The 22,068-nt window shown below is 39.5% G+C and overlaps 1 protein-coding gene across 2 annotated transcripts in view; it reads right to left on the bottom strand.

Moving 5' to 3' along the window:
- Positions 1-22,068, bottom strand: part of SEPSECS (Sep (O-phosphoserine) tRNA:Sec (selenocysteine) tRNA synthase) — a 46,107-nt gene that overhangs the window by 13,662 nt on the left and 10,377 nt on the right. For both annotated transcript variants that reach the window (XM_049886426.1, XM_049886427.1), the window contains 3 exons: positions 20,740-20,842; positions 12,815-12,944; positions 12,591-12,682 (listed from right to left, as the gene is read on the bottom strand). In XM_049886426.1, coding sequence (XP_049742383.1) covers positions 12,591-12,682; positions 12,815-12,944; positions 20,740-20,842 — 325 coding nt within the window. The remainder of the gene's footprint in view (positions 1-12,590; positions 12,683-12,814; positions 12,945-20,739; positions 20,843-22,068) is intronic.

Raw genomic sequence — 22,068 nt, 5'->3', positions numbered from 1 at the left:
CTTCCACTTGCTCAATTCTGCTCCTCTGATTTTCTACTGAGTTTCTATTTCTGTAATTTTATTGTTAATCTTCTGAATTTCTGACTGCTGTCTCTCTACAGATTCTTGTAGCTTATTAAATTTTTCATTACGTCCTTGAATAACCATATTTTAATTTCTTCAACTGCTTTATCAGTGTGTTCCTTGGCTTGTTCTGTATACTGCCTGATCTCCTGCCTGACCTCGTTCCTGATGTCCTTAAGTCTTCTGTATATTAATCTTTTGTATTCTGCATCCAGTAATTCAAGGCAACTACATCCAGAAGATCCCTTGATTCTTTGTTTTGAGAGCTGGTTGAAGTGATCATGGTCTACTTCTTTATGTGGTTTGATACTGATGTTGTCTCTGAGCCAACTATAAGTCACTGTATTAGTTTATTTTATGTTTGCTTACTGTACCCTAGATTCTTGCTTTGTTTTGCTTTGATATGCCCAATTGCGTTGCCTGAGTGAGTTACCTTGATTATTTTTGCCTTTGAAGCTCTGACATCCTGTTCCCAGACGGCTAGAGCTGTTACCAGGTATATCAGCCTAGGAGTTCATTCACTTTTCTTGTACAGATTCAGCTCAGGTGTCCAGTTAGCTGGTCATCAAGTGTGCGGTACAGGCTCTGTCCTACAATCTTAGAGGGTCAAAGGTGATTGGTGTAGGTACCGGTATCTGGTTGCAGCAGGGGGTCATGCTCTGAACAAGTCAGGGGGCTGACAACCGTCCCGACTATCTGTGAGGAAAGCATGTCCCTGTTCCCTAGAACACACAAGTGGTTAAGTTCTACAGCCAGACCATCAGCACCCAATGCTTTTGGTTATAAGCACTGTGAGGTACCAGTTATCCTCAGACCCCTGTCGTGGGTGGCTGGGTGACCTGAGTGGAGCCACCAGTCCTTAGGCCTCTGATGTAGGTAGGTGAGGACCCTGTTTAATAAGCAAAGTGGTACCAAACATTACCCACCTCTCCACCACACAGCTAAAACAGTTGCAGTCTGCCAACAAGGGCCTATTCTCCTGGAATCCACGCACACAGGTCCATGCAAGGGGGAAAGTTATTCAAAGTCCATGGACCATTTATGCCTGGATAGGAGTCACTTCTGCCCTGAGCTCCCCAGGTTAGCAGAGCTGGCAAATTATCTTTTCCCCTACTTGTGAATTTATTACTTCTCCAAGGCCAGAATGGCTCAGGTCACTCAGCAGGGCCTATCTCAGGTCAAGAGAAATCAACAGCCACTGAAGGCGGCTTGGGGGCGGAGGACGCAGTAAAATATTCTAAGGAACTTAGGTTTTGCCAAAAATGCCGTTCTTCTCTGGTTCCGGAGGTGTGAGCAGGCTGTGCAGCTGACTGTTTCTCCCTGAGGTAACTGCGGCCGAGTGCTACCACCAGCTCGCCACGGCCACTCCTAGGAATGGTGCCTGAGGGATCCCGGTGATTCAGGTCCAGCAACTCCTCTCCGTTTCTGAACCACCTCTCCATCCCCCTGCTGCTCGGTCTGTTTTCTAACTTTGCCTTTGATGTTCAGGGCTCCTAGCTTGTCATAAATATAATCATTTCACTTGTTTTTTCGGGTCTTTGTTGTAAGAGGGATCACCAGAAACATCTGGCTACTCTGCCATCTTGGCCCTGCCTAAAACAAATTCTTTTTATATTTGAAAAAAGGTAACACATCCACGTCTGTCGTATCTAAAGAAAAAAGCTATCAATAAATATAAGTATTACATACGACGAGCTTTTTCTTTTGTCACTGAAGAGTGTAGAGAAATACTTAAGGAGGCAAAAGTCAACACCAATTGCAAATACGGAAACACAATTTGTTGTAGGTATCTTTTCTAAGACCTATGGAGATTCCCTGGCCCTGCCTTCTTAAACTAATATTCCTACCCTCACTTCAGAAGGTTAAAGAATAATTAAATGGAACAAGAAATCAACAGCTTTTCCTGCAACTAGAACAAAATCTTTTAATACCACGGCACTGTTAATGAGCAGTAGAATGTCTAGGTTTCATTTGTACATTTTCATCTCCTTATGAAGTAACTAGGTCAGTGATTTAAATACTCTATCATTTTTAAAAAGCAGTCACATATTTTCCTTTACATATTAATTGCTGATTTTTCTTCATCTATATTATTCCCAAAGTCAGCCTGCAACTGTCCAATTCTCTCTTATTCTCAAATTCACCAGCCTTTCGTAAGCAGAAATAAATCTGATAGTCAGAAAATGCTTTTTGTAGACCCCTACATTGTTTCTTTAATGACAACAAAAACTACATCCACCCTTCATCTATCTTTCAGCATATATGAACGAAGCAAAGCTTTCTTCACTTTATACATTTAAGTGGCAGGGACCAATTTAAAATATTATTCTATCTACTTTGGCTGCCACAATAATTCACCAATGTGGGCACACTTGCAGAATCTGAGAAACCTGAAAAAACCTGACAAGTAGTTAATTTGTACTTGACTTAGCTATTCCTATAAAAGAGGAAATATTTCCTTAGTAACACCCCTAGAAGGTGCTTTTAAACTTACTGATGTATACTCGGCTATCAGAAAACTGAGATTTGTCAAATGTTTAATTTCTAATACTTTAATGAATTACTTTTAACCACTTCCATCAATCACTTGCTAATGCCACTAAAATTCAGTTTTAACTATATCTAATATCAGGATAAAAATCTTTAGGCTGTAAAGATAATACTAAGGCAACTAAATCTCCTATATCACTAATATGAGAGTAATCTTGCAAAAGGAAAAACATTTGTGAGTCAAGTTCATACCCACAGGCAAATACAGTTATCTCTACTCTGGTGAAGTGGTTATGATAAGTAATCTAATAACCAAGGAAGCTTTAAAAATCTTAAATGCAATACGCTTACTGAATTCTATAATATTCTATGTATTAAGGTCCTAAAAGTTCTCCCATTAGTATCACTACATTTCTAAAAAATATTGGTTAGTAGACTAGACCATTATTTCCTACACAAATACTTAGCTAAGCAGTTTCTTACCTGATATATTAAAGGTACTACAGAACCTGCACTATTTTTTGTTACGGCTAAATCTATAACTGACATTTATTATAAAATACTTCTGTAAAGGGAGAAATTTATAAGCACCCCAAGCAAATGTATATAGAGAGATCTTACTTAGAAGGAATGAAATACTATTGATTTTCTATGTCCTTTGTGCTGTATTTAACTTGATTTTAAAAGACTTTTCGCTAGAGATAAGCTGAACTGTATACTTGAATGCTAATGTCAGCTGTATTTCTAGAATAAAAATACAAAACTTTATACCATAGTTCAAGATGTTAACGGAAGAGAAGTTGAATTATATTAAGCATTGTCTTCTTCATGGCCTTTTGCAAACTGATTTGTAGTCATGAAGCCCAACATCTAGCGTATCCCTCCCCCGAACACCCCGGAGATGCACATTCACTAAATTTTAAACAAAAAGGTCTTATTTAATCATGTCTTTTGAAACATAACTGTTTCACATTACAGGATAAGCTGGAACTGGAGCTTCACATACTGTTAGGGTATGTCTCCTAAGGCAGGTAGTAAACCACAAGTGAAACATTACCAAGCAGTTGGAAACCCTGGTGGCACAGTGTTTGAGAACTACAGCTGCTAACCAAAACGTCGGCAGTTCGAATCCACTGGCCGCTCTTTGGAAATTCTGTGGGGCAGTTCTACTCAGTTTTACAGGGTCTTTATGAATCAGAATCAACTCAACGGCAATGGGTTTTAACAAGTAGTCCAATATTTCGATGGTAACATGGCTGGATGGATAGACAACAGACTGCAGGTACACCTTGAAACACACAGATGGCCGTATCTGTGGGTATCTGTACTAAATACAATCGCTGCCATCTATGACTGTGGACAGCTGAAAGGATCCACGCACACTCGGCAGTCCCTGCATCACAGGCTAAAGCTTTGCCTGGCCTGCAAGCTCATCTACTGGCGAGGCCCCATGCCCTGCCTGAACTGAAGCTTTTGTTCAGATTCATCTACTTCACTTTCAGGACTGCAAAATCTACGGCGTTTCCAAACTTAGCTCTGTCACAGGATACTGTCTGAAGTGATGTGTCTGATGTTCTTTAGAACTCAGTTTGTCCTCCAAGCTTCGGCTCATAAATTCTAGTCACTGGAGCAACCACTCTGCCGTCATTCATTTTCTGCAGTTGTCCAATTCAGCAGATATTTGCAACAATAAATGACTGCCTCTCTGCCCCGTTCAGCAGAACACTCTTCTGAAAGTAAAGCTAAGCAGAATAATGGTCTTCCCTGGACATAAAACAGAAGTAAGGATAAACCTCTCAGACTGATCGTTTTTGCATAGAGAAACTCAAAGAATGGCTTCTTATATTTTAACTTCCTTTCTTAAAGGCCTCGGGTTAAATTCATGACCGTTTGTCCCCCCGATGAAGCAGATGTGTTGATCAGGAAGGGGCAAAGGGCAAAGAGGCTCAATTCACACACAGAGTTCCACTCTCTCAGAGCCTTTCACCCTTCTAAAAAGAAGGCTTGAGAAGGAATGGCTTCAAGCTGAGTTCTTGTCTGCCTCTACTGTGCAAGAGATAAAGCCTTTTCTGAAGAGTATACCCAGATGCAATAACCCCTAAAAATATCATTGTGGTGAATAAGGGCACAGAATTAAAAAAAAAAAAAAAAAATCTAAGTTTTCTTCTAACACTCCTTTTATAGTACGCAGTCACACCAATAATATAAAAAGGAGCTGTCAGTGATGGTGTATAAATAGCCCTGGCTAGGGCATAATAGCTTTGCCTCAGCCTCTCCAGAGCTAAACCAATAAACTATCACAATTCAATTTTCACAGCTCAAAAGTAAGTCCATTTAAACAAAAGAGGCCCTTACTTCTACAACGAATCTAATAAAAAACAGTATTTATGCTATGCATATACAATTATGGCTTATGGAAAACATCCACATTTTTCATCAAAAACACTTGCCTGTTGAATGAAGTTGTTAAAGACCAAACTTTTATTCAACTTACAACACAGAGTTCTCAAGTAAGCATTTTCATAATTACTACTATGGACATTTCCTAGTCTAAGTAAATTCTATGGAGAGAATTTTAAATAAAATCAATTCATATAATAAAGCCTTTGGGGTTTTACACCCCTCCAGAAGACAGAATGGTGGGCATGAGACAAGCATTTCCTGGCTCAAATGCCAAGCACAGAGCAGGTGATCCCCCCATCGGTGACAGACGAGTGTCTGGAGCAGTGAGAAGAAAATGGTAAGACAGAAAGCTCAGAGGCTTTAGCTTCATATAGCCCTAGGTCTCAACAGCAGTTTTGTCACTTATATGTGGGCCTCGGGCAGGTACGTAACTTCTCTGAGCCTCAATTTCACCTATAAAATGGAGATAATACCTACACATCATAAATCTGCTCTGAGTATTATGTGAAGGAATGAATATAAAGAACTGAGCACAGCCCTGGTGACGAAGTGGTTAAGAGCTCAGGCTGCTAACCAAAAGGTCAGGCAGTTCGAATCTACCAGCCACTCCTTGAAAACGCTATGGGGCAGTTCTACTACTGCCTTATAGGGTTGCTGAGTCAGAATCGACTCGACAGCACACTACAACAACAACAGCACAGTTCCTGTATTACAACAGACACTCATAAAAATGTTATCTCCCTACCCACCTGCTTTGTCCTTATAACTAACGTTAGGTAGCAGGACTCCTAAAGACACATGCTAAAACACTACAGCTATAATCCTGCTCTTGTCCTGCCCTATGTCTGTTTACTCTCTATATCTAGATCAAAGGAAAGGAACAAAATTCTGAATGCTACAAAGAGAGTTATCTCTTGACATTCAATTCATGAATACCACTGGGACATAAAATTTCTCCCATAAAGTGCTTACCCAATGGTCAATAAAGAACAAAGTCCCAATGAAAAGCAGAGCTGGGCTGCCTGGGTAGGCACCCTGACCTCACCCCTACACCTCTACTCCTTACTGACCTTGCTCCAGTCACAGTGGCTTCTTTGTTGATCCTCAAACACCCCCTAAGCTTCTACCTTAGAGTCTTTGTACTGACTTTCTTTCTGCCTGAAACATCCTTTCCCATCTTATGTACACACTCCCTCAAACTTCAAGTCCACGCAAATGTCAGCTTCTCAACGAGGCCTACCCTGACCACTGCATTTACAGAAAAAAGCAATGTGCAACAATACGACATCTCCAACTCCCCTTATTCTTTTTTTTCATAACACTTTTCACCTTCAAGAAACTTTATCATGTTTATTATGTTTATAGCCTATTGCTGTTCTTCCCCATATGCAATGGAAGCTCCTACAGAGCAGATATCTTTGTTTAATTTGATTGGTATATCCCAAGTTCCCGAAACAGTGTCTGATACATCAGAGATGTTCAATAAATATTTAGTAAATTGAACTGAATTGAATTAAACTTATCCCATACTCAACTTTACCTACTTTGAAACAAGGGTCTATACTTTAGACTGTGCTATTTTAACTGTCCTTGTCATCGTTCGGAGCCCTGGTGACACAGTGGTTAAGAGCTACAGTGAGTTATGGCTGCTAACCAAAACGCTGGCAGTTCAAATCTACCAGCCGCTCCCTGGAAATCCTTTTGGGCAGTTCTACTCTGTCCTACAGGGTCGCTATGAGTCGGAATCGACTCAACGGCAACGGGTTTGGTTTTTCTGGTTTGTCTTTGTTCTGAGGGGTGACCAAGAAAGCCTAACAGAGGTGGAAATGTTATGAGGTGACATGAAACTTAAGAGGCCATATTCTTAGGCTGAATTCTCTAGAGGAACAAAGCCAGTGAAGTGTACGTATGTCAACATAGAGAGAGAGATTTATTTCAAGGAAATGGCTCACAAAGCTGTGGAGGCTGGCAAATCCCAAATCCAGGGGTCAGGCGTCAGGCTGGAGGCTTCTCCTGACTCATGTGGTTGCCGGGGCTGATGAACCCAAAATCAGCAAGTCAGGCAGAAGGCTGCTGGCTTACAGCCCAAGAACCAAAGATCAGAGGATGACGCGTCGCATATAGGATCGAGAGTGAGCAAATTTGCCAACGCCCATATATACTGGATGCAGGCCACACCCCCAAAGAAAGTACCTTTACCTTAGATCACAAAATGGAGGAGAATAACATACCACTGAGAATCATGGCCTAGCCAAGCTGACACATAACATTAACTACCACAGCACAGTCTTAAGAAAAATTTCAAGCTTGTAAAATGTCTGATTAGTAAATTACCAACATATCTCACACTAGATTACTAAATCACAGACCAATTCCCGTAATTATAATGCCCAAGCCCAGGAAGCAGCTGTTTTAAGGGATATTCTGTAGTCCTTTAGAAGCAGAAATGGTCTAAGATATCAATTTAATTATTTCTTTCACAATGAGGAAATAAAATAGGAGAGTTCCAAGTAGCTTTTCTAGGATCAAACAAATAATCAGAAGAAAGCTAAGGCCCAGTGGCATCTGATACAACTGACTCTCATGTGAACAGATGATGGGTTTTCCTCAGGTATAAACAATGTCTTCATCTGTCATACAGAGATCGTTCCCTGAATGATCTGCTGAGGCCTTCTCCTGGCTACAGAGTTCCTGGGTAACACAAATGGTTAATGCACTTGGCTGCTAAATGAACGGCTGGAGGTTCAAGCCCACCCACAGACATTTCAGAAGAAAGGCCTGGCAATCTACTTCCAAAAAATCAGCCTTTGAAAACCCTGTGCAGCACAGTTATACTCTGACATGCACGGTGTCACACACGGGGTCGCCATGAGTCAGAAAAGACTCATGGCAACTGCTTTTTTTTTTTTTTTTTTTTTGGTACTCTTGCCTAAAACCACAATAGTTACTTCACAGAGTTTATCAAGCTCGAGTTTTATTCCTGTTATGTGAATTTTTAAAGTAGGTTTATTGAGACATAATTTATCTATGATAAAAAGTCAGGTGTCCACATTTCAGGTATCCACTTCTATGAATTCTGACAAGCATATAAAACACACATATGTGTAGAGAGACAGAGAGATAGATATGTTGTTGTTCTTAGGTGCCATCGAGCCGGTTCCGACTCAGAGCGACCCTATGCACAACAGAAGGAAACACTGCCCGGTCCTGCACCATCCTTACAATCGCTGTTATGCTTCAGTTCATCGTTGCAGCTGCTGTGTCAATCCACTCTGTTGAGGGTCTTCCTCTTTTCCACTGACCCTGTAGTTTGCCAAGCATGATGTCCTTCTTCAGGGACTGATCCCTCCTGACAACATGTCCAAAGTGTGTAAGACCCAGTCTTGCCATCCTTGCTTCTAAGGACCATCCTGGTTGTACTTCTTCCAAGACAGATTTGTTCCTTCTTTTGGCAGGCCATGGTATATTCAATATTCTTCACCAACACAATTCAAAGGTGTCAATTCTTCTTCGGTCTTCCTTATTCACTGTCCAGCTTTCACGTGCATATGATGAGACTGAAAATACTATGGCTTGGGTCAGGTGCACCTTAGTCTTCAAGGTGACATCTTCGCTTTTCAACACTTTAAAGAGGTCTTTTGCAGCAGATTTACCCAACGCAATTGGTCATTTGACTTCTTGGCTGCTGCTTCCATGGCTATTGATTGTGGATCCAAGTAAAATGAAATCCTTGACAACTTCAATCTTATCTCCATTTATCACGATGTTGCTCATTGGTCCAGTTGTGAGGATTTTCGTTTTCTTTATGTTGAGGTGCAATCCATGCTGAAGGCTGTGGTCTTTGATCTTCATTAGTAAGTGCTTCAAGTCCTCTTCACTTTCAGCAAGCAAGGTTGTGTCATCTGCATAACGCAGGTTGTTAATGAGTGTTCCTCCAATCCTGATGCCCCGTTCTTCTTCATATAGTCCAGCTTCTCGGATTATTTGCTCGGCGTACAGATTGAATAGGTATGGTGAAAGAATACAACCCTGGTGCACAGCGTTCCTGACTTGAAACCAATCAGTATCCCCCTGTTCTGTCCGAACAACTGCCTCTTGATCTATGTAAAGGTTCCTCATGAGCACAATTAAGTGTTCTGGAATTCCCATTCTTTGCAACGTTATCCATAATTCGTTATGATCCACACAGTTGAATTCCTCTAAATAGTCAATAAAACACAGGTAAACACCTGCTTTCAGCCAGGATCCATCTGACATCAGCAATGATATCCTCAGTTCCTCGTCATCTTCTGAAACCAGCCTGAATTTTTGGCAGTTCCCTGTCGATATACTGCTGCAGCCGTTTTTGAATGATCTTCAGCAAAATTTTGCTTGCATGTGATATTAATGACATTGTTCTATAATTCCGCATTCGGTTGGATCACGTTTCTTGGGAATAGGCATAAATAGGGATCTCTTCCAGTCAGTTGGCCAGGAAGCTGTCTTCCATATTTCTTGGCATACAGGAGTGAGCACCTCCAGTGCTGCAGGCATTTGTTGAAACATCTCAATCGATATTCCGGCAATTCCTGGAGCCTTGTTTTTCACCAATGCCTTCAGGGCAGCTTGGACTTCTTCCTTAGTACCACCAGTTCCTGATCATACGCTACGTCTTGAAATGGTTGAACACTAATGCTTTTTGGTATAATGACCCTGTGTATTCCTTCCATCTTCTTTTGATGCTTCCTGCGTTGTTTAATATTTTCCCCACAGAATCCTTTACTATTGCAACTCAAGAGACAGAGACATAGATAAATAGATAGATATACCCATGTACCCACTCCCACAATCAAGACACAGAACATTCCATCACCCCATCCCTACTCTGTCCCTATATTTGCTGACTTTTCCAGGATGACATATAAATGAAACCATAGATTATTTAGCCTTTTTCATTGGCTTTCTTTCATTTAAAATAATGCATTGAAGATTCATCTATATTTCTGTATATATCAATAGTTCATTCCATTTATTGCTGAGTATGGGTATGCCAGTTTATACCTTCACCAGTTGACGGACATTTGGGTTCTGTCCAGATTATGGCAATTATCAACACAACTACTATAAATATTAGAGTGTAGGTTTTTCTGCAAACATAAGTTTTCATTTCTCTGGAGTAAATACTCCAGAGTGAGACTGCTGGTTTATGAGGTAAGTATACGTTTAACTCTGTAAGAAACTGCCAGCAGAGTTGCTGTACAATTTTCATCCCCAACACCAATGACTGAGAGTTCTAGTTGTTTGAGATCTCTGCCAACATTTAGTACTGTCAAGTTTTTTTTTTTTTAATATTAGTAATTCTAATATCTATGTAGTGATATCCCACTGTGGTATGCATTTGCATTTCACCAATGACTAATGATGTTGACCATCTTTTCATATATCACATAAATCATAAGAAATAGTCTGACAATAAAAACTATACAATTATTTTTCCATGAACTAAATTAGTGGGGAGGAGGGAAGTCAGCCAACATGACCAAAGCAAGGGAAGACACTGAGGGTACACAAGATTAAAAGGCAACGACAGTAAATACTATAACATACACAATCCTGCAACAACAGTAATAACAACTTATGAGTAGATACATAAATACGTATGCAGAACGGGGGGGGACAGTGTATGGGCGTACACCCACATGTATATACAGGTCTGACTGTGGATATTTCTACATACATATTTGTCAAAGTACAGGGTCAGCCAAAAAGAGGAAGACCCTCAACAAAGTGGACTGACACAGTGGCTCCAACAGTGAGCTCAAGCATAACAACTGCTGTAAGGATGGTGCAGGTCCAGGCAGCGTTTCGTTCTGTTGTGCACAGGGTCGCTACGAGTCGGAACCGACTCTACGGCACCCAACAACGACAACATTTGTATGTGCTGCATGTATATTCGTACATACGGTAGAGCACACAGGGGACACAGCCATAGGAAACTTCCTAGACATAACCAAACACCTCACAGGACTAAATTACTGGCTTTGAAGGCTGGGGACCATAGTTTCAGGAGGCATCCAGGTCAACTGGCATAACATAATTGATAAAGACAATGTTGCACATCCTACTTAGATGAGTAGTGACTGGGGTCTTAAAGGTTTGCAAGCGGCCACTGAAGATACAACTATTGGTCTCTTTTCATCCAAAACAAAGAAGAGTGAAGAAAATAAAAGACGCAAGGAAGCAACTGGCCCAAAGGACTAATAGATCACAAGAACCACAGCCTCTACTAGTCTCAGACCAGAAGAACTAGATGATGTCAGGCTACCACTACCGACCGCTCTGACCAGGATCACTATAGAAGTTCCCAGTCAGAGTGGGAAAAAAATATAGAACAAAATTCAAATTCATAAAAAAGACCAAACGTACTGGTCTAATACAGAGACTGGGGGAAGCCGAGACGGTGGCCCTTAGACACTCTTTTAACTTGAAACTGAAGTCACTTCCAGAGATCACCTTTCAGCCCAAAAATAGACAGGACTATAAAATAAATAGTAACGCACGTGAAGAAAGTGCTCCTTAGGACAATCGACTATATGAGACCGAAAGAGCAACACTGGCCCAAAAGCAAAGATGAGAAAGCAGGAAGCAGCGGGAAAACCAGGAAAATGGAAACACGGAACTCAGGGTGATAATGGGGAGAGTGCTGACACATCACAGGGACTGCAACCAATGTCACAGAACAATTTGTGTATAAATTATTGAATGGGAGACCAGTTTGCTCTGCAAACCTTCACTTAAAGCACAGTAAAAATAAAATAAATAAATTGAAGAGGGAAGGGAAGCTGGGGTAAAATAGGGCATAAAAATTTTCAAACTGTTAAGTATCCATTCTCAGGCTGTTGTGAGGATGTATGAGATAACAGATATGATAATTGTTCTTAAATATGTGAAATACTATTACAACTCCAAAGAACTACTGCTGCTACTAACTACTGGAAAGTTAGATACAAAATTTCCTGGGACCTCCCAGATAGGAGAGGAATAAAGCATCTGAGTCTGCCCTGCCCTACCAATGCTGTCTCTGTCTACAATTCTTGAGTTGTCCTGAATGAAGCTAGTTTTCAGTGCTGGAAACAAAGCTGAGTTTTCAAGCATAAAAGGTCATTTTCTTTTCATAGCCAACAGGACAAATGAGTTTAGCATTCCAGGAAAGGCAAGGGATAGGTTTATCATTTTAGAATGAGAAGCTGGCCAATTCCTGACCAGGTTCTTCCTCTTGTACACACATAAACAAGTTTTTTTGTTTCCAAAAACTAAAAGGAAAAGAATTTAATTTTCCATTTGTCTTTCAAAAGCCTCGATCTTTAAGTGATAAGTGAACTGAATTTTACTGAACTAATGAGAATCTCGGAAGTGGGAGTTTCTCAAAAAACAAAAGCAAAATCACCTAAGATTCCTCAGAATCTGGATAGACAAGGATGACAATGACTAATCAAAAACCACCTAGGGTGGTCCCATATCTAAGTAAACCCCCTGGGATAATACCAAATAGCTACACTCCCAGTGTGATAAACCAAAAGGCAAAAAACATCGATGTTTTGGAGCACCATTCTAGTCAATAGTATTATTGTTTTATGCCTAAAAAGAAAGCTTACCTTTCTTTCTTTTAATAGCTTCTTATAGCCATTTGATCCAAGTGATAATAAAGTCATAAGGACGTCTAAAGAAGGTGAAGCTGAAGCTCTTCCTGAAATAAGGATGAACAAATCACATTGAAAGGGGAAAAAAGTTTTGGAAATTAAGATTTATTATAGTAGCCTATGTACAAATGAGTTTTCGTTTGTTAGTTTATTCTCTGAAAAGTAAGTGATTTATTTACCTGGATACATCTTGCTGATTTCTTGGATGAAGGAATCATTAAAACCAGCAATTATAGCACCACCTACTGGAACCATAAAATTTTTGTCCAAGCTCTGAACAAAAGCATCTATTCTACCAACTCGAGCTCCCTAGAATCAAGGAACATGCAGTAGGACATATCAGTTGTTAGAAGAACATCAGACAAGCCATTTCTATTAGCAAATAAATTCTCTTAGCACAATTCATAGAAACCAAAAACAGAAGATTATTTTCTCTGTAACAGTGCCAATAAAATGCTTTTAAATATTTAACTCAGTTTTTAAATGGCACTCCTTATATTTGGAACAGCACTTAGTAGTTTACGACCTGCTTTCATACATAAACCATGTAATCCTCACAATAGCCCTGTGAGGCAGGATTTCAGTATCAGCTCAGGCGGGAACTGTATTGAGACAGAGCTTTACACATTAAAATGAGGTAAGAAAGAGAGGATTTCTTGTGTGCCTCCCATCTGTGATCTTCTATTTGACACTCATTCTTAACGGCAGATCCTGTAACTATTAACTAGTCTGAAGAAAAACTGTCAGTGAGTTCAAGAGTAAACCCAAGACACCAGACCCATGGCTGTCGACTTGATTCCAACTCATGGTGACCCCACGTTCAAGGGTGGCTACCCATAATCTAATGGACTCCAGCTACCCAAGCTGCCAATCAGTTAGTTATACATTTAAGTACCTTTCTTTGGTGCCTGGACAATGTTACCTGCATGACCACTTAAAGCAACAAATGCAGCTCCTACCAACACTCAGGTAACAAAAAACTAAATTTTATTCTTAACATCAACTGATGCAAATTTTATTTGTATACTCTTCGCATATTCAAAAGCAATGTTTTTGCATAACTCATGCTTCCTGATGTTATAATCTTGGATGATCTCATTCCACTGCAAATGAGCTTCAAATGAAAATCTACTATTCTGGTGAAAACTGAATACTTACCTACTAGAAATGTAAAACTAAATTCTGGTCCCCACCCAACACAGTGTATGACCTTCTTTCTAATGTGCTTCAATTTTCTCCTCTTAAAAATAAAGATGCTATCTAAATTTCAACTAAGATAGTTTTTTTTTTCCCCTTATCTGTAGCCACACAGTTTCAATCTGTATTCACTATCTACATTTCTCTTAATATTATAACCGCATTTGACCTTCATCGTCACACCTTCTCTCCACATCCGTATCTCAGGAAGAACAGAAGGAGCAGATAGCTGGTCTAATCTAAGAGACCAGATCCTGGCAGCAGGCAGAAGCAGCAGAAACAGGCAAGGGGAGCAGACTTCTTGGGAGGCGATCACATGATTGTTCCAATCTTAACCTTCCCCTCTTACTCTTCCTAATTTCCTAATCAAGTATTATCAGAGAAAATCCCATCATATCGCACCCAAAACACAGAGACACATGTAAGACTAATGAAATAACTGCAAACATGCAAAGTAGTAGCACTTCAAAATAAAATAGAACAGTCAGAGCTGATTTTTATTGCCATTTAAAACTTTTCACAGCTTCCTGAGAGAAACACGAGCCTAAACTGGGAAGAGGAGCGCTAATAGAAAACACAGTACGACAGGCATTGCCAGAACTCCTTCATCACTAAAATACAGAAAGCATTCAAAGGGTAGCACACCCTGTAGGGAGGAAACAAACAGGTCGGATCCAACCTCAGGAATGGTATATAGACCTCATTCCACACACTAAAGTCAGAGGCTACTCAATGAGGAGAAAAACCACCGCCAAAAAAAAATAAAAAACCCCACTACAAAGACGGAAGAGCTTACACAGAGTGGTAAAGAGTTGCCGTTTGTCAGTTCATTCATTTGCCCATTTGTTCACAGGACAAATATTGGAGCACCTGTAAGCTGCCAAACATTATTCCGGGCTCTGAGGATAGCAGCAGTGAACAAAACAGGTCATTAATTGTTCAGGTAATAATTACTACCAGAATTTATTAAGTGCTATGCGTCAGATGGAAATCCTGGTGGTGTAGTGGTTAATATGGCTGCTAACCAAAAGGTTGACAGTTCGAATCTACCAGGTCCTCTTTGGAAACTCTACAGGGCAATTCTACTCTGTCCTGTAGAGTTGCTATGAGTCGGAATCGACTTGACGGCAACGGGTTTTGTTTGGGTTTCGTATGTGTCAGGCACTGTTACAAGCACTTTACATTTGTAACTTATTTAACTCCAACAACAACAAATGGAGGTAGATGCTACTATAATACCTATTTTACAAATTAGAAAAGTAAGGCACAATGAAAAGAACCTGCCCAAGATCAAACAGGTAGTTAACAGCATAGCTGGGTCACCTAGGCAATTAATGACAAGGATTAGAATCTACGTAATCTGGAAGAAGAGCCCAAGTCTAAGAACTAAAATATTGCTCCTACAGCACTTCCGTTCTTCTAGCTTTAAAAAAAAAATTGCCACCAAGTCAACTCCAACTCACGGCAGCTCTGTCTGTGTCAGAGCAGAACGGTGCTCCATAGTTTTCAATGGTTGATTTTTTTCAGTAGATCAGCAGGTCTTTCTTCTGAGGCACCTCTGGGTAGACTGGAACCTCCAACTTTTCACTTAGCAGCCAAGTGCACTAGCCATTTATACCATCCAGCTACTTAGGCCTTGGAGTCCCTGAATCCTCATTTTTTCATACCTCCCATCTGATCCACAAGCATGCCCTGTAAACTCCACTCCCAAAATACACGTGAACCCAACCATTTCTCACCACCTTCACGGCTGCCTCCCTGGCCCAAACCACCATCTGCTGCACCTGGGTTGCTACAACAGCCTTCTACTCCGGCCTCGCTACTATTCCCTACAAAGCAGCTAGAATGATGGTTTAAAAATGTAAATCCCACGTCACTTTCCTACTTAAAGCCCTCCAGTGGCTGATGGTCATACCAAGAATCAAACCCCAAATCCTTAATACACTTCTACCACTGTTCAACTCGTTCACTCTAGTCCAGCCATACTGGTCTCCTTGCTATTCCTCACATGCTAAGCACACCTCTCAGAGTATGGGCACTTGCTGTTCCCTCCTGTCTGAACTCTCTCTCCAGACAGCTGCATGGCTCACTCGTTCACACCATTCAGGGCTCTGCTCAAATGTTAGAGAAAGAGGCCTTCCCAGATCACTATGTAGTCTGATCCCCGCACCGCCCCCCCCCCCCCCCGCCCAATTCCACAGCATTTATCAAGATCTGGCGTACTTGTTTACTGTCTGCTTCCCCACAAAAAACATTATGCTCCATGACGGTCAGGATTCTCTTTCATTCACTACTACATCCCCAATGCCTACCCTGGCGCCTGGTACATTATGTGGAAACCCAGTAGATATCTTTTGAAGGAACTGGCAATTAGGTCTGTGAATAATAGCAGTAACACCTACTTCTCTCAAATTCCTAAAAAGTGTAGCTGCTGCTTCCACATTTTTGAGTCTTTACAATCTACTGACTCTAAAATAATTAATCGTATATATTTTTGCAACTCTACTCCATCCCTCCCCATTAATCTGTCCTAGCATCCATTTTCCATGAGTATCCTAAATTAGTCATTGTTGTATATAAACAGAAGTATGGGTCCTTCAAAGCTAGCTTTCCTGGGGACTATATAGTGTGCACCAGAGTATTCTATATACTTGGCATTAAGTCAATTTGGGGCATCTCCCTTAAAAAAAGAATTCTGAAACATTTTAGTTACAGCTCTTCCGTCACTGACTGCTGGAGTACGGCAATACAATTTTCTCGTGAAAGGACTTAAGGTTTTAGTGCTTTATTTTTTAAAAGGAAAATATGGGGTTTGGAGTTGCACTGAACAAGACGGACCATTTTGTAGTTATGGGGCCTTGAGCAAGTCACCTAACCCCACCAGTTTCTGTTTCTTCATGTTAGAATGCAGACAATAAGAAGTACACCTTAAATTGCTAGGATTAAATTAGTAAACATTAAAAATCTAGCCAGATGCCTGACATATGGTGAGTACTTATTAAACAGTGTACATTTTACTAGTAAGAACTATTGAGATGAATTAGAGCTGATTTCAGAAGTCCCTGGGTTGGTGTAAATGGTCTGAGCTCAACTACTAACCTAAGCGCTGGGAGTCTGAAACCACTCACTGGCGCCACAGAAAAAAAATCTGGCAATCTGCTTCCATAAAGATTACAGCCGAGAAAATCCTGTGGAGCAGTTCTACTCTATAACACATAGGGTCACCACAAGTCCAAACCGATAGCAACCAGTAAAGCGAACTTTAATATTTTAGAAAATGTCATGAAACAGCAACTAGCACTCAATAACACCCAAGTAACACCCAAGTATTTATTTGGTTTTCATGACGGCCAATTTTGGGGGAAAAAACTGTTTATGTACTGCTTTTTTATTTTTTAATGTCAATTTTAGAAGATAAAGTATTTGCAATAATAATAGCTAGCTACATCCTAAAAAATTAATTAATAGAAATATTAATTCTTACAGTTCTATTTTTCTGGCTAATATTTTAGTAAAACTACCTCACAAATGCAGAAATGATAACAAAGGATATTTACAATATACAAGTACTAGGGTACCTTTCGTCTCATACCCTAAAGCTCATTTTCTTTTAGTCTTAATCTCTTTAAACCTGCTAGCAAATTTTCTACTATTTAAAAATATATCATGAACCCCAAAACACTGACCACTTCTGGGTTAAGTAAATAATATATGAGTAAATGTTAAAGAATTATTAAACTAATCTCAAGACTTTACAGGAATGTGGAGAGCATAGAGACATAACACTAAGTTTAAAAAAATTAACACTAAATGTATATAACGACTTCAACTATTTAAAAACCAATAAATGCATATAAAAACAGAAAAAAGCAAATACATAAATTATTAAGGATACTTGTTAGGGTAGTAGGGTTATGAATGATATTCTACTCCTTCCATATTTTTCTGAACTTTTAGTAATGCTCATATATTCGACTTTTAAAGGCTGCTAAAAATTTTAGAGGAGGGGGAGAGGGAAGGAGTAAAAGCCAATCACTTAAGTAAACTGTTTTTTCAAGATTTCCAGGGTACGGACTGCACAACCTCCCTCTGCTACCATTCAAATTAGATAACAATACAGTCTAGAACTGAGATGAGGCCTTAGAGACTTACGGAATGATGGGAAAGGATACTACGGAAAGGTTAACAGTATTTCTCTAGAGTTTTTTGTTTTTTTAGTTTTTATTGTGCTTTAAGTGAAAGCTTACAAATCAAGTCAGTCTCTCATACAAAAATTTATATACACCTTGCTATATACTCCTAGTTGCTCTTCCCCTAATGAGACAGCACACTCCTTCTCTCCACTCTCTGTTTTCATGTCCATTCAGCCAGCTTCTGTTCCCCTCTGCCTTCCCATCTCCCCTCCAGATGGGAGCTGCCCACATAGTCTCTCATGTGTCTACTTGATCCAACCAAGCTCACTCCTCACCAGGATCATTTTCTATGCTATAGTCCAGTCCAATCCCTGTCTGAAGAGTTGGCTTTGGAAATGGCTCCTGTCTTGGGCTAACAGAAGGTCTGGGAACCATGACCTCCAAGGTCCTTCTAATCTCAGTCAGACCATTAAGTCTGGTTTTTTTATGGGAATTTGGGGTCTGCATCCCACTGCTGCCCTGCTCCCTCAGGGGTTCTCTGTTGTGTTCCCTGTCTGGGAAGTCATCGGTTGTAGCTGAGCACCATCTAGTTCTTCTGGTCTCAAGCTGATGTAGTCTCTGATTTATGTGGCCCTTTCTGTCTCTTGGGCTCATAATTACCTTGTGTGTTTGGTGTTCTTCATTCTCCTTTGCTCCAGGTGGGTTGAGACCGATACATGCATCTTAGATGGCCGCTTGCTAACGTTTAAGACCCCAGCTGCCACTCTCCAAAGTGGGATGCAGAATGTCTGAATAGATTTTATTATGTCAGTTCATCTAGATGTCCCCTGAAACCGTGGTTCCCAAACCCCCACCCCTGCTACTCCGGCCTTTGAAGTATTCAGTTTATTCAGGAAACTTCTTTGCTTTTGGTTTAGTCCAGTTGTGTTGACCTCTCCTGTATTGTCTGTTGTCTTTCCCTTCACCTAAATTAGTTGTCTACTCATTAGTGAATATCTCTCTCCCTCCCTCCCTCCCCACTCTTATAACCATCAAAGAATATTTTCTTCTGTTTAAACTATTTCTTGAGTTCTTATAAAATAGGTCTCATACAGTATTTGTCCTTTTGCAACTAATTTCACTCAGAATAATGCCTTCCAGATTCCTCCAAGTTATGAAATGTTTCACAGATCCATGATGGTTCTTTATCAATGTGTAGTATTCCATTGTGTGAACATACCATAATTTATTTATCCATTCATCCATTGACGGGCACCTTGGTTACTTCCACCTTTTTGCTTCTGTAAACTGCAATGAACATGGGTGTGCGTATATCTGTTTTTCTCTAGGATATATTCCAAGGAGTGGGATTGCTAGATCGTATGGTAGTTCTATTTCTGGTTTTTTAAGGAACAGCCAAATCGATTTCCAAAGTGGTTATACCATTTTACACTCCCACCAGCAGTGTGCAAGTGTTCTAGTCTCTCCACAACCTCTCCAACATTTATTATTTGCGTTTTTTGGATTAATGCCAGCCTTGTTGGAGTGAGATGGAATCTCACTATAGTTTTGATTTGCATTTCTCTAATGACTAATGATCATGAGCATGCCCTCGTATATCTGTTAGCTACGTGAACGTTTTCTTTAGTCAAGTGCCTGTTTATATCCTTTGCCCATTTTTTTAATTAGGTTATTTGTCTTTTTGTTCAGTTTTTGCAGTATCATGTTGATTTCAGAGATCAGACACTGATTGAAAATGTCATAGCTAAAAACTTTTTCCCAGTGGTGAAGTCTTTGGATGAGCATAGATGTTTGATTTTTAGGAGCTCCCAGCTATCTATTCCTCTTCTGGTGTTGGTGCATTGTTACTCTATAGCTTTTTAAGAAACCCTGACATACCAGGCATATAACCCACTCCATAATCTATTTCCTTACTGGTTAAGCCAATTTCAGCTGGGTTTCTGTTACTTGCAGCCAATTACATCCTAACTGATAGAAACTTTGAGTTAAGGAAATTAAGCCAATCAGCTACTTTTTCCTATAAATCATGCATATATCAAAGACAATACTCCCCCATTGCTGTCAAGTGTATTCCAACTCATAGTTGCCCTATAGGACAGAGAAGAACTGCCCCATGGGGTTTCCAAAGCTGTAATCTTTAAGAAGCAGGCTGCCACATCCTTCTCCAGAGAAGCGGCTGGTAGGTTTGAACCTCCAATCTTTCAGTAAGCAGATGAGTGCTTAACTACTGTGCTACCAGGGCTCCTTAAGATGATACCAGTACACTCAAAACATTTTACTAGATAGGATCTACTGGGCTAAGGAACACTCACCACACTGGAGAAGGGCACACGTAATCTATGAATAACTTATGTCCACATAACACAAATTACACATATAACAAAACTGAATACTTATAAAGTCATTTGTGGTCTAGGATAATAAGGTAAAGTGATTCCTTAAATATTAAATATAGGCTAAAACCATCAATAACAGTTTTTAAAATACTATAATCAAGTATATTAGAAAAATGAGGATCCTGGTAATGAAACATTCTCAGAAAGTTAAAAACTAGGCTACTGAAGTATTCCTATGTTGATTGTGGACAACCTAGGCTATTAGTCAAACTACCAGGATACTACTACAGAGTAATGACTTCTACTGAGAGAGTATTAGACGCGCATTTTCTAATGCTCCCTTAAGGCTGCTAGATAATTATTTTTATGTAAGTAAAATAAAGTCATAACCTTGTAATATGTTAAAACCCACTTTTTCTTGACAGTAAACTCTCTTACCTGCTGAATGAGGTGCATACATTTTGAAGACTGTACTCCATATGCATTGTTGACTATATGTGGAATGCCGTAATTAGCACAAATCACAGCCAGCTCTTCTAATCTATAAACATAAATATTCAATAGAAAGACACACTCACACTGTGCTTCATAAATCACAATGTGGAAACTGTTTCTTTTAATTTAATGGTACACCAGGGAAAATGATGCCCAACACTGAAATTTCTACTGCAGTGTTTTAGCATATAATTCAGCAGTTTGGAATTACATAGCGGGAACTTCAGGATAAACCTAAAAATGCATTAAAATTAATGTTACCAATTAACGTAAAAGCACATATTTATAAAAATGCATACAGATAGTAACTTTTAAATAATTTTAAAATTTCCTACATAAAAAGCAAGAAGCAGATTTATAGTGACCCCTCCTCGAAGGTGGTAAGTTCATTTTTAAATAGTTTGGGTTGTTTATCATACTACAACTAATTTTTGCAAAATAATTAGCATAACCAGAAACCTTAAGAAATCACACATTAAACATTATCACATAAAATAAAAAATACACTTCCAATACACTTTAATGCGTTAAAAGTTACATAACATTAACATGTTTCAGCACCACAGTAACGCTTTTATATTTTTCAACAACGCAGATACTAAAGGAAACCTTTTAAATAGCTGCTGGTTTTGAATCCACTCTTAAGTTTTCATTTGATACCTTCATATTCAGAGAATTTGACAGTCTAACTTTATGCAAAGTAACGTAGTTCAGTTACAGCATAATAAATAAATGCCCTTCACAAAACCAAACCCTACCTGTGACTGAAGGCATCTGTAACAGAAATGTCTTCATGCTATGAAACTAAAACTAAATCTTATGGTTTCATAAAATGAATTTTTAAATGTTTTTTCCAGCAACATAAAGGATTTGGAAGCAAAGCATTTTTATACATTCAAGGTTCTTTCCACAAGGATCTATTCCAAACATACACGATATAGTTTTACCACCTAGTCGTGTGTAATGATATAGTTTTACCACCTAGCCGTGTGTAATGACATAGTTTTACCACCTAGCCACGTGTAATACAGCGTCTTTTCCTGGTGTCGTGCATTAACAGGAATGACATCATTATGTTCAACTGCAAGGAGTTTCCAATTTGCTTCCTTCAAGTTTTATGAATTAAAAATTCATTTTATTATTCATTTTCATAAACCTCATAAATTGAAACAGAAATCTCTCTTATTACTAAAACTAATTACATGCTGTTTTCAACAAAATAAAACATCTGGGATACACCCAAGTATTCTCTTCAAAAAATAACAGGTGCTT

This window comes from Elephas maximus, chromosome 5 (genome assembly GCF_024166365.1).
Source record: "Elephas maximus indicus isolate mEleMax1 chromosome 5, mEleMax1 primary haplotype, whole genome shotgun sequence".
NCBI classification, from domain to species: domain Eukaryota; kingdom Metazoa; phylum Chordata; class Mammalia; order Proboscidea; family Elephantidae; genus Elephas; species Elephas maximus.
This window is presented reverse-complemented; position numbering and strand designations above follow the sequence as displayed.